Source organism: Suricata suricatta, chromosome 8 (genome assembly GCF_006229205.1).
Source record: "Suricata suricatta isolate VVHF042 chromosome 8, meerkat_22Aug2017_6uvM2_HiC, whole genome shotgun sequence".
Taxonomy (NCBI): Eukaryota; Metazoa; Chordata; class Mammalia; order Carnivora; family Herpestidae; genus Suricata; species Suricata suricatta.
In genome coordinates this window covers 40,523,747-40,540,194 of record NC_043707.1, presented here as the reverse complement: position 1 = coordinate 40,540,194, position 16,448 = coordinate 40,523,747, and the positions used below count along the sequence as shown (strand labels likewise).

General features: G+C 41.1%; 1 protein-coding gene across 5 annotated transcripts in view; it reads right to left on the bottom strand.

Moving 5' to 3' along the window:
* Positions 1–9,987: 9,987 nt before the first annotated feature.
* Positions 9,988–16,448, bottom strand: part of GOLPH3L (golgi phosphoprotein 3 like) — a 32,457-nt gene continuing 25,996 nt past the window's right edge. For all 5 annotated transcript variants that reach the window (XM_029946719.1, XM_029946717.1, XM_029946718.1 and 2 more), the window contains one exon: positions 9,988–10,652. In XM_029946719.1, coding sequence (XP_029802579.1) covers positions 10,225–10,652 — 428 coding nt within the window. In that variant the 3' untranslated portion in view covers positions 9,988–10,224. The remainder of the gene's footprint in view (positions 10,653–16,448) is intronic.

The following is a 16,448-nucleotide window of genomic DNA, read 5'->3' as shown; positions in this document are numbered from 1 at the left end:
TGAATCCCAGGTTCCTGAGTGAAGTGCCATTTACAGAGAAGCAAATCCAAGGAGAGGGAATTGGAGGGAAGAAAGTAAGGAGAGAAGATGACCTGAACTTCTTACCTTTTGGGGTTTTTTCCTTGCTTATGTCCAAATTTTTCAGGTCAGGACCTAAATATTCTTGGAGTATGACATGGGATATCTGGGAATAACACTGTACAATTTGCCAGTGCATAAGCTACAGTCTATGGAAGAATGGCCATAAAAAACCGTGAGACTTCAGAAATACCTGGGCCTATTAGCACCCTCTCTCTGATGGGGCCAACCTGAGCACACCAGGAAATTAACCAAGCTCTATCATCTCCTGGCCTCCTGAACAAACGTATAGAACTGGCCAGAGGTGTAGCCTAAGGAAAGTAGCTAAGTGAGCAAAATAATACAGTTAAAGGTGCATTTCAAAAAAAGGAAAAACATGTTGGGGGTGCTTGGGTGGCTCAGTCTGTTGAGGATCTCTCCTCCTCCCTCCTCTGCCCCTTGCTTGCTTTCGTGATCTCAAAATAATAAACTTAAAAAAAGATTTTTTTCTCCTTCTGTCCCTCTCCCTCACCTGCTTATATGCACTCTAAAATTTAAAAATTACAAGGAAAATCATAACTTACATAAATGATGGAACTAATAAGGTGTTAAACTGGCTCAAAAGAGAGTCTAAAGGGGCAATGGGTGGCTCAGTTGATTTAAACATTTGATTTTAGCTCAGGTCATGATCTGACAGTTCATGAGTTTGAGCCCCTCGTAGGGCTCTGTGCTGACAGCGCAGATCCTGGAGCCTGCTTTGAATTCTGTGTCTCCTTCTCTCTCTGCCCCTCCCCCATTTGTGCTCTGCCTCTCTCTCGCAAAAATAAACATAAAAAAACAATCTGAAGACAGACACATATATAGGCAATTAAGAATGTTAAAATGACGGGCACCTGGGTGGCTCAGTTGGTTGAGCTTTTGACTTTTGACTCAGGTCACGATCTCATGGTTAGTGAGAGTGAGGCTGAGCCCCATTTCACGCGTGCTGTCAGTGCAGAGCCTGCTTGGGATCCACTGTCTCTCTCTCTGTGCCCCTCCCCCACTTGTGCACATACAATTCAGTTGTCTATGAATAAGAATCATTTGCATTGCCATCAGTTTTCTCAACTTACAAGTTGTGAAATAGTTCAAAGACAACGAAAGACAGGGATGCATCATGCATGGCTCTGTTGGTTGAGCATTGGACTCTTGATTTCAGCTCAGGCTATGGTCTCGCGGCCCTGCGTCGGGCTCCATGCTGAGTGTGGAGTCTGGCAGAGAATCTCTCTCCCCCTCTCTCTGTCTTTCCCCCATGCCCTCTCACACACACACACACACACACACACACTCTCTCTCTCTCTCTCTCTCTCTCTCTCTCTCTTTCTCTCTCTCTCTCTCTCTCTCAAAATAAACTTAAAAAATAAGGCAATGAAGGCATAGATCAGATAAGTCTGGACTCCTCTACACAAAAACCAACAATAATTATCTTTGCTCCTTTCAAAGTCTTTTATAATTTTTCCCAAGAACAGAAAAGCCTTTCTTTTCATAATATCTCCCCTCTGCCCTCCATTGCATTGAAAGTCTGTTGAGGTTGCATTAAAATGCAAATATATTACCCACATGATGCCAAACAGCATTATCAGCTGCCATTTTAAAACTGGATTAAATAATCAGATCAACTTTAACAGCTACAATGTGAAATACTGGCCCAGTGAAGGCCCTAGAGGAAATCACAGAAATGGAAGAAAATGTACCTAGGGTCAGCTACTGATGGCAGCTTACTCTTTTTTTAGTTTTGGTACTAAAGGGGTATTCAGCCATAAAGGGATAATTTTAACCGAAAAGAATGGGTCACTAATGGAATCAAATATATGACCTGAGACTTGTGAGGGAGAGTTGAGCAGAAGGCTTTCAACCTTAAAACCCTGTCAGTGGAGGTGGGTGGAGGGAGAAGGTGCAAGAGAAAGAGACCAGTTGGGTTTCCTGGACAGCCAACCAGGTAGCGGTTCTTTTTCAACCTCTGCTTTCTCTCCCTCCTCAGCTTCATTCCCTCTCCTCCTTTCCCTCCTCCCTTCTCCTATTCCTTTTTCTTTCTTTTTTTGATGTTTATTTATTATTGAGACAGGGAGACACAGAGGATGAATGGGGGAGGAGCAGAGAGAGAGAGGGAAACACAAAATCTGAATTAGGCTCCAGGATCTGAGCTGTCAGCACAGAGCCCGATGTGGGGCTCGAACTCACAAATTGTGAGATCATGACCTGACCTGAAGTCGGACGCTTAACTGACTGAGCCACCCAGGCACCCCTCCTTTCTCTTTTTAGATTGTCTGTACCTCTCCTTTCCGACTTCTTTTCCTCAACTAAGCTCTTTCCATACATCTGAAAAGCTCCGTTAAGGCAAAACTGGTCAATGGTGTGGTAGTAACTGGGAGGGGGTACAGGAGGCTTTGTTCTGTTTTTTAATCTTCGTGCCGGTTACATGGGTGCGTTCAGTTTCTGAAAACTGAGCTGTACACTTATGACATGTGCACTTTTCTGTAAGTAGATTTCAATAAAAGTCTTAACGCTAAAGCAAAACAAACAAAAGCTCCTTCTATGTTTGACTTGCTTCAGGGAAGTGAGTAGATAATGAAAGGGGGTAGATACAACGGAGTGTAGGAAATGATCTTCGTATTTTTGCCCACGATCACCTGTCACACTGTTCCCAAGGTCTAATGATTCCCACTTTGGCTTATTGACAAGGGGCAGTGTCAGTAGGAATGGAAAGGCAGAGAAGAATGTCACAGATTAGTTACCTTAGACAAACAAACAAACAGACAGACAGACGGAATCAGATACAAAGAGCAAACTGGGAGGGGGCTGGGGATGCATTAAATAGAAAAAGGGGATTAAGAGGTACTAGCTTCCAGTTATAAATAAGTCATGGGGATGAAAAGTACAGCACAGGGAATAGTCATTTTATTGTAATAATGTTGTATGGGGACGCAGGGACCACACTCCTAGTAGCAAGCACCGTGTGATGTACAGAATTGTTGAATCACTATGTTGTTCGTCTGAAACCAGTATACATTTATGTCAACTACATTTCAATAAAAAGTCCTCGATTTTTAAAACACACCTTGTATTACCTTAAGCATTTAGAAATAAAAATTTTAATGCTTATTTATTTTTGAGAGAGAGACAAAGTATGAGTAGAGGAGAGCAGAGAGAGAGGGAGACCCAGAATCCGAAGCAGGCTGCAGGCTCCAAGTTGTCAGCACAGAGCCCAATGCGCAGCTCGAACTCACAAACCATAAGATCATGACCTGAGTGGAAGTCGGACAGCTAACTGACTGAGCCACCCAGGCATCTCTTACCTTAAGCATTTTAAAATAAACATTTGCTCAGTCTTTTAAATGTTCATAATGTTAAGAATCCAGTCAGCTATTCTGCTAACTACTGTAGTGTTCCCCTCTTTGATCATAACCATCCCTCCTGCACCCAAACAGAAGTCTTGAAGTGAGAAACAAAGGCAAAAGAAAAAATTAAATTTCCTCACAGCTTAGAAACCATTGCCAAGTCCTTGAGGCAGAGTGATCTTCCTCTAGGAACTCAGCAGCCTTGATGTTAATACTTGGCTAAGAGTAAAAGGCAACCTTAGCTTAACAGTATCCCAGCCTCCACAATCCTATAAGTCTACTGTAACATAAAAATCTCTTTGGAAACTTCCTTTACCTCTAACCCACAAGATATATGTCAGCAATCGTCCTCCAAGCATATGGCTTCCTGATATACATCTGAAGGGGCTTGTGACTAAGGTTTTATTAGAAAGTAATAAACGACCTTTTCGTAACAGCAGCTAGCCCCCTCAGTCCTGGAAATCTTGCTTCAAATCCTTAGAGACTTACTCTATCCCTAACCTCTTCCCAACTCAAAAGTACATAATCAGCCATTCCTTGGAACCCCAGTGCAGCTCCTTCTGCCCATGGGTCCTGTTCCCGTGCTTTAATAAAACTACCTTTTTGCACCAAAGATGTCTCAACATTTCCACATCAGTCTAATTTAGCCTAATATAAATCAGTTTAACCTAAGTTAAATCTAAGAACTTTTTGGCCTCCACCTGGAGTTTAAGAAAAGCTGAGGTGATAGAGCTGGGGGTATGGGGGAACTTTTGTTTTTAATATGCTAACTCAGAAATATTCTGAGGTGTTATGGCTTTAAATATCTAGAAATCTTTGAAGAAGTACTCATCTTTACATGGGAGTGGGAAGAAATTTCAACATGTCTGAAATGCAAGAAAAATTTTGGTTTTGAATGTTTTCCCCATCAAATCAGGAAAATGATACACATCTAATGGGCCTATTTATGTGGTAGAAACATATAGATTTGGTCAAGAAGCCCTTCTGGGGGCACCTGGGGGCTCAGTTCATTAAGGGTCCAACTCTTGATTTTGGTTCAGGTTCTTGAGATCAAGCCCGGCAACGGGCTCCCACATCATCAGTGTGAGGGCTGCTTGGGATTCTCTCTCATTTCTCTCTCTCTCTCTCTCTCTCCCCGCCCCCCTCCCAAACTTGCATGCACTCCCTCTCTCTCAAAAATAAACAAACATAAAAAAAAAGTGGGGGAAGTGTTGGGGTGGCTCAGTTGGTTAAGCATTTGACTCTTGATTTCAGCTCAGGTCACGATCTCATGGTTTGTAAGTTTGAGCCCCGCATCAGGCTCTGCATTGACTGCGTGGAGCCTGCTTGGGATTCTCTCTCTCTCTTTCTCTCTCTCTCTCTCTCTCTCTCTCGACCTCCCCGACTCATGCTACCAATGAATCAATCCGTCAATAAACAGAAGAACCCCTTCTGAAGGGGTAAAAGTCCCTAGATTCCTGAGTTTTTAGGTAAGTTCAGATAAAATATGCTATTATACTTAGGGAGGTTCAAGTAGGTTGAGAAAAATGAAGTGGTAGACAGACTTGATATTCAGGGGGAAAAAAGCTACATGAAACATGTCTGTTTGAAAAGCTCAAAAAGCTCTTTCGGAGTCCTTGATCTTACCTCCCAAAGTTGAATACTTTTTCATAATTTGGAATATAAAGGAAACTGACGGGAGTGAAGTGTACTGCTAGGGCTAGGATATCTGCCAGAAGTGACCCTCACTTTGTCTGACTTGCATTCTGAGATCATTTTACTGCTTCCTGGCAGACACTGCTCCTTTTCTCACTTAATACACAGTCATGTCTGCTGTGTCTCCTTCTCCTGGAACTCAGGAGAAAAGGAAAACAGATCAAAGTCTTGGGAAGAACTGGGGACCCAGGAACAGAGATCCAGGTAATAGATAATAGGAAAATATTAAAAAAATAAGGTCTACCTAACTTATTTCAGCAGTAAAACAATTATTTTTATTATTTAGAGAGTTAAGCATTTTTAGAAATCCTGTGAATATATGTCTACAGTCCTTTTAAGGAGAACACATTTTTTATCTTTTAATTAGAATCCTCTTTAGAGTTAACATTTGATGTCAGAAAACATGCATGCAAGAAGAGAGTACAATATTTAAAGTGTTAAACAAAAACAAAAACAACCCATTAACCTGAAATTTTATGTCCAGTAAAAGTTTCCTTCAAAAGGGAAGGAAAAATATGTTCTCAGACAAAAACGGAGGGAATTTATGTGCAGCAGATATGCCTTGTAAGAAGTTAAGGAAGTTAGAAGGAAAATGTCAGAAACTCAGTCTTATAGAATGAAAAGCATTACAGAAGGAAGAAGTGAAGATAAGCAAAAATAGGTGATTTGCTAATTTCAAAAAACATTCTTTAGTTCACAACTTGAATATATTCCCTCAGAGTGGTATCTTTTGGAAATCTAAAGATACATGAAAAGCAGCATACATAGTCACACACAAATTCTAGCACATGATGAATTATTTTGTACATACTGTTCTTTTGCCTTGAATAGCTCTTCCTTATCAACCTGAAAAGATTCTTTCAGACTGAATTTAAATGGAGGCAGGAGAGTAGTGTTTAGAAGCATGTGTATGAATTTAAGCTCTGCATTGTGTTCTTAGGCAAGCCTTATCACCTGAGTTTTCTTTAAAATACCTTATAGGAGTTAGTGTTGTGAGGAATAAATGAGATCACATTATAAAGCAGTTAGCACAGTACCTCACAAATGCTCAGCACATGAAAGCTACCATAAATAAATAACCCTCTTCTAAGTCTGTCCTAATGGTTCCAGGAAGAAGGTTACTTCTTTCTTTGTGCTTCCATTTATTTCTATTAGAGCACTTATCAAAAAGTCTCTTATTTGCCCACTTAAATTTTTTTGTTATATATTTTTTAATGTTTTATTCAATTTTGAGAGAGAGAGACAGAGCATGAGCAGGGGAGGGGCAGAGAGAGAGAGGACACAGAATCAGAAGCAGGCTCCAGGCTCTGAGCTGTCAGCACCGAGCCCACTGCAGGGCTCAAATCATGAGCCGTGAGATCATGACCTGAGCTGAAGTTGGATGCTTCGCCAACTAAGCCACTCAGGTGCCCTTTATTTGCCCACTTAAATGTGAGTCCTTGGGAGCTGAAATTGTATCCTACACAACTTTCTATTGTCAGCACCTAGCAAGTGCCAGTTTTGGCACTTATAAGAACCAAATTTGTAAGTACTTAATATTTTTGGGATGAATGAATTACAAGCAATAAAACATCAAGCAGTGTTCTCAAATTTTAACATGCAAGCTTTTGGAGACTGTTTAAAACGCAGCTTCCTAAGCCCCTAGCCCCAGAGAATGACTTACTAGGAACTTCTATATTTTCGTAAGGTACTCCTGCCCCCACCCCAAGGTGATTTCAGTGCAGTGCTCTTGGCCCCACGTTTTGAGAAACATTGATGACTTATGGGAACAATGCTTTGTTTGAAATAAAAACAACAGGGAAGTATAAACAATCCCACTATGTACATTTCTCATTGTTCCTTGTGCTGCAGACTTATAAAGAAGGGAAGAACAATAAGCCAACTACAAGCACAATTATCTTTTTGTAGAGGCCACTTTCAGGTAACAGGCTTGAACAATGGAAACTTGAGCAAGGCAGAAGTCGGCCAGAGCCTGACCACGTGGCTGAACACAGCCGGGCCCATCAGGCGACCCATCTCAAAATGTCCATAGGCCCTCAGTAACCAGACAAAGGTACCCAAAAAAGGGAAAATTCCATGGTCCCCGTAACTTCTCACCTCCCCTCTTTAAAAACAGCCACACCCACTGCCCTCTGCCAGACAGTCTCTACTTTGCTGTCCCTGCCCGGCTGTTCCCTAGCTGTGTATTCAATAAACTTCTATCGCCTCTCTTCTGCCTCAGGCGAATGCCGTCACTGCCTGACTGGGTCGCCCTACACCTGGGTGCCCCAACTGATTGGGAGAGACGCCACACTCTCATATCTTGTTAACTCTGCCACAGTCAGGCATGTTAGCTGTGTGTCCAACTTTATACTTTTAGCTCTTAGGAAGTTTCAGTGTCACTTGCAAGTAGATAGTAATAGGACAGAACATAATCCTTTTCTTGATGAAAAATGGTGTAATTGGGTAAATTATTATTATTATTATTATTTTATTTTTATTTTTTTAAATTAAATGTTTTATTTATTTTGGATACAGACAGAAACAGAGCATGAGACGGGGAGGGGCAGAGAGAGAAGGAGACACAGAATCAGAAGCAGGCTCCAGGCTCTGAGCTAGCTGTCAGCACAGAGCCTGACGCGGGGCTCGAACCCACGAACGTGAGATCTGACCTGAGCCGAAGTCGGAGGCTTAACCGACTGAGCCACCCAGACGCCCCTTGGGTAAATTATTTTGATTGAGATGGAGACATTCTTCAGACCACAACATTAGCTGGTGTTCAGGCGAGCCTGGATGTGTGCCCTGCCTGTGTATGTTACGATTCTGGTATCTCTAATTTTCTACATAGGACGAAACAGGCTAGTCTCCTGGTGTAAAGGGCGGAGTGTTACTGGCCTTGTGTGGAAAGTTCTTATTTCTAGTTAAAACAATTGAAGTTGTGAAACCAGAAAAACAATAATTGATTATTTATTATACAGAAATGCGAAGACCCTGTCTGTGCATTAAAGGAGAAGGTGTTTTGCAGAGAAGACAATACAGATTCAAACTGAAGACACCCTCCTTGAGACACAACATAAAAATAAACACTGACCAAGGGTTGCAAAGAAGAACTCAACTTCTAGCCCCTAGTCAAGCCGACACTTTCCAGAACAAAACCTGGCTTGGAAAGGAAAACTAAGCCAGGCAGAGACAACACATGGACTGGTTTTTGTACTTTGAGAGTGCCAAACTGAAGCTCTCCTCAGCTGCACACTTAGAACTCATTTCATGCTAAAATTTCTATCTCTAGTCATGTAAGCAATACCTGAAAGTGAAAAACAAAACAAAATGATCATTGATTTGGGGAATTCTGTGGGGGCTAGACAGGTTTGGGGAAGGAGATGAAAGTTACAATCAGTCATTTAATTATTTCAGGTCAGGGAGAGCTGATTATTAGGTCTGGGTTCTGTCTGAGCCCTTTGACAGCCTATTTCTCTGTAGTGGCCAAGGAGCACAATTCATTAAAAGTGGGTGTAGCTCCCCATGTTGCGCGTAGAGATTGAAAATATTCATATAGTAAATGCCTGACCTTCACACAACTTGGTGCCTCTCCTCTTTATATTCCCAAATACTAGACTTTATACCAACATGCTTTTGATACCAAATTGCCCATAGGATTTTTCTTTATCTTCTCTTTGCACTAACTACTGAACTGAAAAAATTGGAAAGTTTTTAGAGATTTGGCTAGAAAGATGGGTATGTTGAAACAAGACTAATGACCAGGAGGTTATGTGTGGATTAAATGCAGACAAAACTACTTCTTAGAACCCTTAAATACAGACAGAATCTATCAATTTATGAAGGAAGTGAAAAACAGGGAACAGGAAGATCTGGAGTTTAGATACACTGTCTGGACTCAGGATGCGGCTGTTCGGCAACCGAAATTGGTAACTCCCTCAATTTGATCAGAGCAGAGGCATGTAGAGGAATCTGGAGGAATCAGGACAGTCATGAGCTAAAGGGTGGACATTCTTATGTCACCTCCCTCCCTTATAAATTGTAATGCTGACTGTATGAAGGGTGTGGCTGAAACACAGTTTTTTGCATCAGACTTTCACCCTGATGAACGAGGGAGTAGGATAATGCTAAGAGAGAGTATAGACCATATTTCTGATTCTAGGACTGTGAGAACCAGGTAATCAAATTTGCAATATTCTCATTAGGTTAGAAAAGGAAAGCTGAAAAATCATTAGTGGGACACCCAATCCCAGAGACCATCTGCTCCCCAAATTAGTTTTGTTTCTACTGCCCCTTATTCAAAGAAATAGTTATTTCAATAACTACATACTAAAGTAGAGTCTGAGAGACAAAGACCATGAAAATATGTATTTAATTTAGAAAACGGGCACCTGGCTGGCTCAGTCGGTAGAGCATGCAACTCAGTCTCAGGGTAATGAGCTCAAGTCCCACATTGGATGTGGAGCCTACTTAAAAAAAAAAAAAAAAAAAAGACAGACGGGGCGCCTGGGTGGCTCTGTCGGTTAAGCGTCTGGCTTCCGGCTTCGGCTCAGGTCATGATCTCATGGTTCGTGGGTTTGAGGCCCGTGTCAGGCTCTGTGCTGACAGCCAACTCAGAGCCTGGAGCCTGCTTCCGGTTCTGTGTCTCCTTCTCTCTCTGCCCCTCCCCTGCTCATGCTGTCTCTCTCCGTCTCTCAAAAATAAATTAAAAATATTGAAAAAAAAAGAAAACAAACCTTAAAAATTTTTAATAAATAGTTTGTTCTACATCTCATTTACATTTTGTGACTGCAGAACTCCAAATCCCACTTAGGTATTCCTGTTTATCCAAAAGCACACTGGATGGAAGTAAACCAAGAAATGAGAGAAAGTGATAACTGGGTGTGTGGATTCACCTAGTTTATTCACCTCTGCAGTGGAAATATAGGGAGAAATGAAGTCTGCTTACAATGGTCAAGGTTTATGGAGAAGCCCTGAAGTTGCTCTCCCCAAATCACAAGTCTGATTCAAGAGAAGAAAAAAAAACACGATGAAAAACATCTCATCACACAAAGCTCTGTGTGGTGTCTCTGACAGTCACTAGCCAGCAGGGGAAGAAGGAGAAACCCACCCACGGGCTTTAGGATTTATTGAAGGCCGCCAGCACAGCCCAGATCATCTCTGTGGCACTGTGCTTTGTCCCCTCCACTTCGGGGTCCAGTTCTACTAAGTCCTTGGCTCGATTCATTGCCACATCATACCTGTCATCTGTCAGAGAGGAGAAGACATTCTCTAGCACGTCTGAGGAGTGGGCCAGCACCAGGAGCGCGAGTGTTCGTTTGTCCATACGCTGGGGGTCATTCACCCACCGCTCTAGGACACTGTCTTGAAGTTTCTTCACTAGTCGCTGTTTCTCTGTTGTATTGGTCACTGGATGAGTAGTCATGTCAAATAGGAGGAAATTCTGCTTCTCTGTGGTTAGAATACCCTTCTCTACTAGGTTCTTTGCAATTCGCTCTCTTACATTTCTCAGTTGGTACTGTAATTTGAAGGGGTTCCAGGTCTCACCTTTGGGAAAAAGAAACAAAAAATAGAAGATTTGAACAACACTAGAAGCCAACTAGACCTAACAAGACATCTACAGAACATTACAGCCTAACAGCAGAGTACAAACCCTTCTCGAGGGCACGTGGCACGTTCTACTGGATGGATCACATGCTAGGCCATAAAATTAGCCCTAGTAAGTTTAAAAGGACTGAAAATATACAAAGTATGTTATCCAACCACAATAGAATTAAATTAGAAATTAAAAATAGAGGAATATTTGGGAAATTAAAAAATATGTGGAAATTAAACAACAAAATCCTAAATAACCAATGGGACCAAGGAAGAAATCACATTCAACTCTGTGGAATGAAAATGAAAATACAACAGACCAAAACTTATGGGATGCAGCTTAAACCAGCACCAAGAGAGAAATTTATGACTCCAAATGCTGTTATTAAATGAATCAATAACCTAACTTCGACTCTATAAAACTAGACAAAGAAGAACACACAATAAACATGAAGGAAGCAGAAGAAAGGAAATAATAAGGATTAGAGAGGAGATCAATAGAGGAAATCATTAAAATCAAAAGTTGCTTCATTGAAAAGATCAACAAATTGACAAACCTAGTCTGACAAAGAAAAAAGAGAGAAGACTCAAATTACTAACATTAGGAATTAAAGAAGAAACATCACTACCGACCTTAAAGAAATAAAAATGGCAGGGGCACCTGGGTGGCTCAGTTGGTTAAGAGCCTGACTTCAGGTTAGGTCATGATCTCAGAGTTCATGAAGTGGAGCTTCCTACCCCCCACTCCCCGCCCCCCTTTTCAGGTGAGTTGGAGCCCTGCTTCGGGATTCTTTCTCTCTCCCTCTATCCCTATAGGATTCGCCCTCTCTCTCCTTCTGACCCTCATGGGATGCTCTCTCTCTTCCCCTCTCTGCCCCTCGCTCACTAACACCCTTTACCCCCCCAAAAAAGTAAATTAAAAAATAAAACTGAATTTCTATACATTAGCAACAATCTGAAAATAAAATTTTTCTTCATTTTTTAAATAATTTTCTTACAATTATATTCATAATACCATCAAAAAGAACAAAATACGTAGGACTATGTTAACAAAAGTAGTATATAACACATCGGAAATTACAAAATACTGTTGAAAGAAATAAAGAATATCTAAATAGATGGAAAGGCATTCATGTTTGTGTATTAGAAAACTTGGTATTATTATTTTTTAAAATTTTTATTTTAGTTTTGAGAGAGAGAGAGACAGAGCATGAGTGGGGGAGGGGCAGAGACAGAGGGAGACACAGAATCCAAAGCAGGATCCAGGCTCCGAGCTGTCGGCACAGAGCCCAATGCAGGGCTTGAACTCACAGACTGCGAGATGATGACCTGAGCTGAAGTTGGACACTTAACCAACTGAGCCACCTAGGCACCCTAGAAAACTTGGTATTTTTAAGATAGCAATATTCCCCAAATTGATCTGCAGATACAATATAATTCCTATTAAAATCCTACCTTAGGGGCACCTGGGTGGCTCAGTTGGTTAAGTGTCCAAGTCTTGATTTCAGCTCAGGTCATGATCTCATGGTTTGTTGGGATTCTCTCTCTCCCTCTTTCTCTGTCCTTCCCTTGCTCACTCTGTCTCTCTCGAAATGAATAAATAAACTTAAAAAAAAAAACCCTACGATAATGAAGAGAGTGAATAAGGGGGTACCTGGGTGGCTCAGTTGGTTAAGCAACTGATTAGAGCTCAGGTCATGACACTGTGGTTTGTGAGTTCGGGGTCTCTGCTGTCAGTGCGGAACCTGCTTTGGATCCTCTGTCCTCCTCTAGCTGTCCCTCCTGTACTTGTGCTGGCTCTCTCTCTCTCTCTCTCTCTCTCTCTCTCTCTCTCTCTCTCTCTCAGAAATAAACATTAAAGAGAGAGAGAGAGACAGAAAGAGAGAGAAAGAGAATAAGAATAGACATAGAGATTTAAAAAAAGAGTCCAAAAATAAACTCATACATTTATAGACAAATGATTATTTTTAAGTTTCAGAGAGTGAGCGAGTGCATGCACAAGCAAGATGTGTGTGCAGGTGGAGAAGGGGCAGAGAGACAAAGAGACAGAGAATCTCAAGCAGTTTCCACACTTAATGTGGAGCCCAATATGCAGCTCAGTTCCACAACCGTGAGATCATGACCTGAGCCAATATCAAGAGTTGGACGCTTGACTCACTGAGCCACCCAGGCAGGCACCCCTGGTCAAATGATTTTTGACAATGGTGTCAAGATAAGTCATGGAGGACAGAGCAGTGCTAGGATGGCTGTATTTATATCTTCATGCAAAAGAATGAAGTTGGAGCTCTACCCCACACCATACGTAATTAACTCAAGATAGTGGACCTAACTGACATTTTCAGACAAAGCTATAAGCCCCTTAGAAGAAAATGCAGGAACAAATCTTCATGATGTTGGATTAAGCAATCGTTTCTTAGATACTGCATAAGCAATAAAAGAAAAAAAAGATTAAAAGTATCAAAATTGAAAACTTAAGGCTTTACAGGATACCACTGAGAAGTAAAAAGATGCTGAATGGAAGAAAATTTTGCAAATCCTGTATATGGTTAGAGGTTTGTATCTAGAATATATTTAAAAAGTACAATTCAATAGCAAAAAAGGCAAATCCAACTGAAAAATAGGCAGAAGATATGAAACAATTCTCCAAAGAAAATATACAAATGGCCATAAATAAAGAAGGTCAACGTCATTAATATTAGGAAAATCCCGATAAAAATCACAATGATATACCACTACATACTCATTAGGATAGATAAAATAAAATAAAGAAGTCAGAGAATAACAAGTATTGATGAGAATGTGGAAGACTACAAACACTGGTGTGGAAATGTAAATCAGTGTGGCCACTTTGAAAAACGGGCCTCATCCCTGTGCTTAGGAAGTTTAAAATCTAGTGTGGGGTGAGAGTAGGGAGACAAAAATACTTGAAATGGGCCCTAATGACAAATTGGACATAGAGATGAGGTTCTTTAAAATGTTAATCACTGAGGTATGACATCAAGGGTGATGATAGAGTAGGAAGTGTCAGAAATCCATCTCTTCACCTAGACAACAATTATGCTAGACTCTTTTTTTTTTTAAGCTTATTTATTTATTTATAGTGAGAAGGTGCAAGAAAGAGCAGGGGAGAGGCAGAGAAAGTGGGAGAGAAAGATTCCCAAGCAGGCTCTGCATGGTCGGCGCTGAGTCTGACACGGGCCTTAAACTCACGAACGTGAGACCATGACCCCAGCAGATACCAAGAGTCAGACGCTTAACCAGCTGAGCCACCCAGGTGCCCTACTAGTGTATTTTTAATAACTCTTTGGAACTCTGGAATCTATTTGAATGCCTGTAGGCTCCAGGGCAAGGCTTGGCTGGCAAATTGCGGTTCCCATTGTCCAATTTTAGCCTTCAGCACAGTAGGGGCTCCCGAGCCTCTAGCTCCCAGCTCGGTGATGGGAACCACTGGCAACAGCCGTCTGTGGTTTTGGTGCAGCTTGCTGGAATCAGGGGTGCACAATAAGGGCCTTGCCCTTGAAACGTCAGGACCTGTGGTCTATGGATGGCAGGCTGGCATGGCTGAATGAAAGTGGGAGCTGGCTGCCGATCCCGACCGTCTCAGGGAGCTTCCAGGGGATATACAGGCTAAGTATTGTGGGGTTATTTTTTAATTTTTTTTTTTTTATCCTTGGTCAGGACAAGATGTCACCTCACAAAAGACATGAGTCTGAAGCTTTCTCCTCAATCTGATCCACAGCACAGAGATACCATCCAACAGCAAACCCTGGCAAATGGGGAGAGTGTGTTTTCCAGTTACCACATTGTAAGACCCAAGTGTTCAATTTTCAAGAAAAAATAAAATAAAAAAAATCAGTCCGTTAAGCGTCCAACTTCGGCTCAGGTCATGATCTCATGGTCCATGAGTTTGAGACCCACATTAGGCTCTGTGCTGACAGTCAGAGCCTGGAGCCTGCTTCTGATTCTGTCTCTCGCTCTCTCTGCCCCTCCCCCACTCATGCTCTGTCTCTCTCTGTCTCAAAAATAAATAAACGTTAAAAAGAAAAATCACTAGGCCTACAAAGAGGAATGTATAATACATTCAAAGAAACAAGTGGACATAATGTGTGCCTCAGCATAGATACTGAATTTACTAGACAAGGGCTTGAAAATAATTATCTTAAAATGCTCAAAAAGATAAGAGATATATGGACATAAGGAAACAATGTATGAACAAAGTGAGAATATTAATAAAAGAGATGAAAGTTATAAAAAGGACCCCCCAAAAAAGTCTGGAGCTTAAATGCAAGAGGTGAAACGAAAAATACACCATGTATGTGTGTTCAAATGCAGATGTAAGCAAGCAGAAAAAGAATGAACAAACTGGAATATAGGAAATGGAAATTATATAGTCTGGGGAACAGAGGATGTTTAATGAGAAAAAGTAAACAGAACGTACGGGGCCTCTGGTACACCATCGAATGCACGAATACATGCATTGTGAGAATGCCAGGAGGAGGAGAGACAGAAAAGGGGCAGGAAGACTATCTATAAAAAAATTATGAAAAATTTCTGACTATCTGAAAAATTTCCAAATGTGATGAAGGACATGAATTTATCAATTCAAGAAGCATAATGAACTCAATGTCAAATAAAACATCTATACGGAGACACATTACAATCAAACTGTTAAAAGCCAAACATAAAGAATCTAAAGGCAGAAAGGAAAGAGAGAAGTGAGTCATCACATACAAAAGATCCTCAGTAAGATAAGAATAGATTTCTCATTAAAAAATCTGAAGGCCATAAGGCACCTGGGTGGCTCAGTCGGTTAAGTGTCCAACTTTGGCTCAGATCATGGTCTTGTGGTTCATTAGTTTGAGCCCCATGTCCAGCTCTGTGCTGACAGCTCAGAGCCTGGAGCCTGCTTCAGATTCTGTGTCTCCCTCTCTCTCTTCCCTTCTCCCCACTCAGACTCTGTCTCTCTTTCTTTCTCAAAAATAAATAAACATTAAAAATAAAAAAAAAAAATTGAAGGCCAGAGGCAGTGGGCCAATATATTCAAAGAGCTGAAAGAAAAAAAAACCTGTCAAATGAGAATTCTATATCAAGAAAAACTGTCCTTCAAAAATGAGGGAGAGCGGGGCGCCTGGGTGGCTCAGTCGGTTAAGCATCCAGCTTCAACTCAGGTCATGATCTCACGGCTGGTGGGTTCGAGCCTTGTGTTGGGCTCTGTGCTGACAGCTAGCTCAGAGCCTGGAACCTGCTTCAGATTCTGTGTCTCCCTCTTTCTCTGACCCTCCCCTGTTCGTACTGTCTCTGTCTGTCCCTCAAAAATAAATAAAACACATTAAAAAATTTTTTTTAAATGAAGGAGAAATTAAGACTTGCCCACATAAACAAAAACCAAGGAGATTTGTTACCGCTAGCCTTGCCCTGTCAGAAATACTTAAAAGGAATCCTACAAGTTGCAATGAAGGGAAGCTATACAATAACTGGAAGCAGTATGAAGATCTCCAATAAAGGTAAATCTATGTACAGCTATAAAAGCTAGTATTGGTTTGTAACACTACTTTTTGTTTTCTATATGCTTTAAAAAGATAAATACATTAAAAATAATTATTAATCTATATTATTGGGTATACTGTGTATAAAGGAATGATCTGTGACATCAAAACAGAAAGAGGGTGGAATGGACCCATATCAGGACAGAATTTTTCTATGTTATTGAACTTGGTATAAAATCAAATTAGGTTGTGGGGCGCCTGG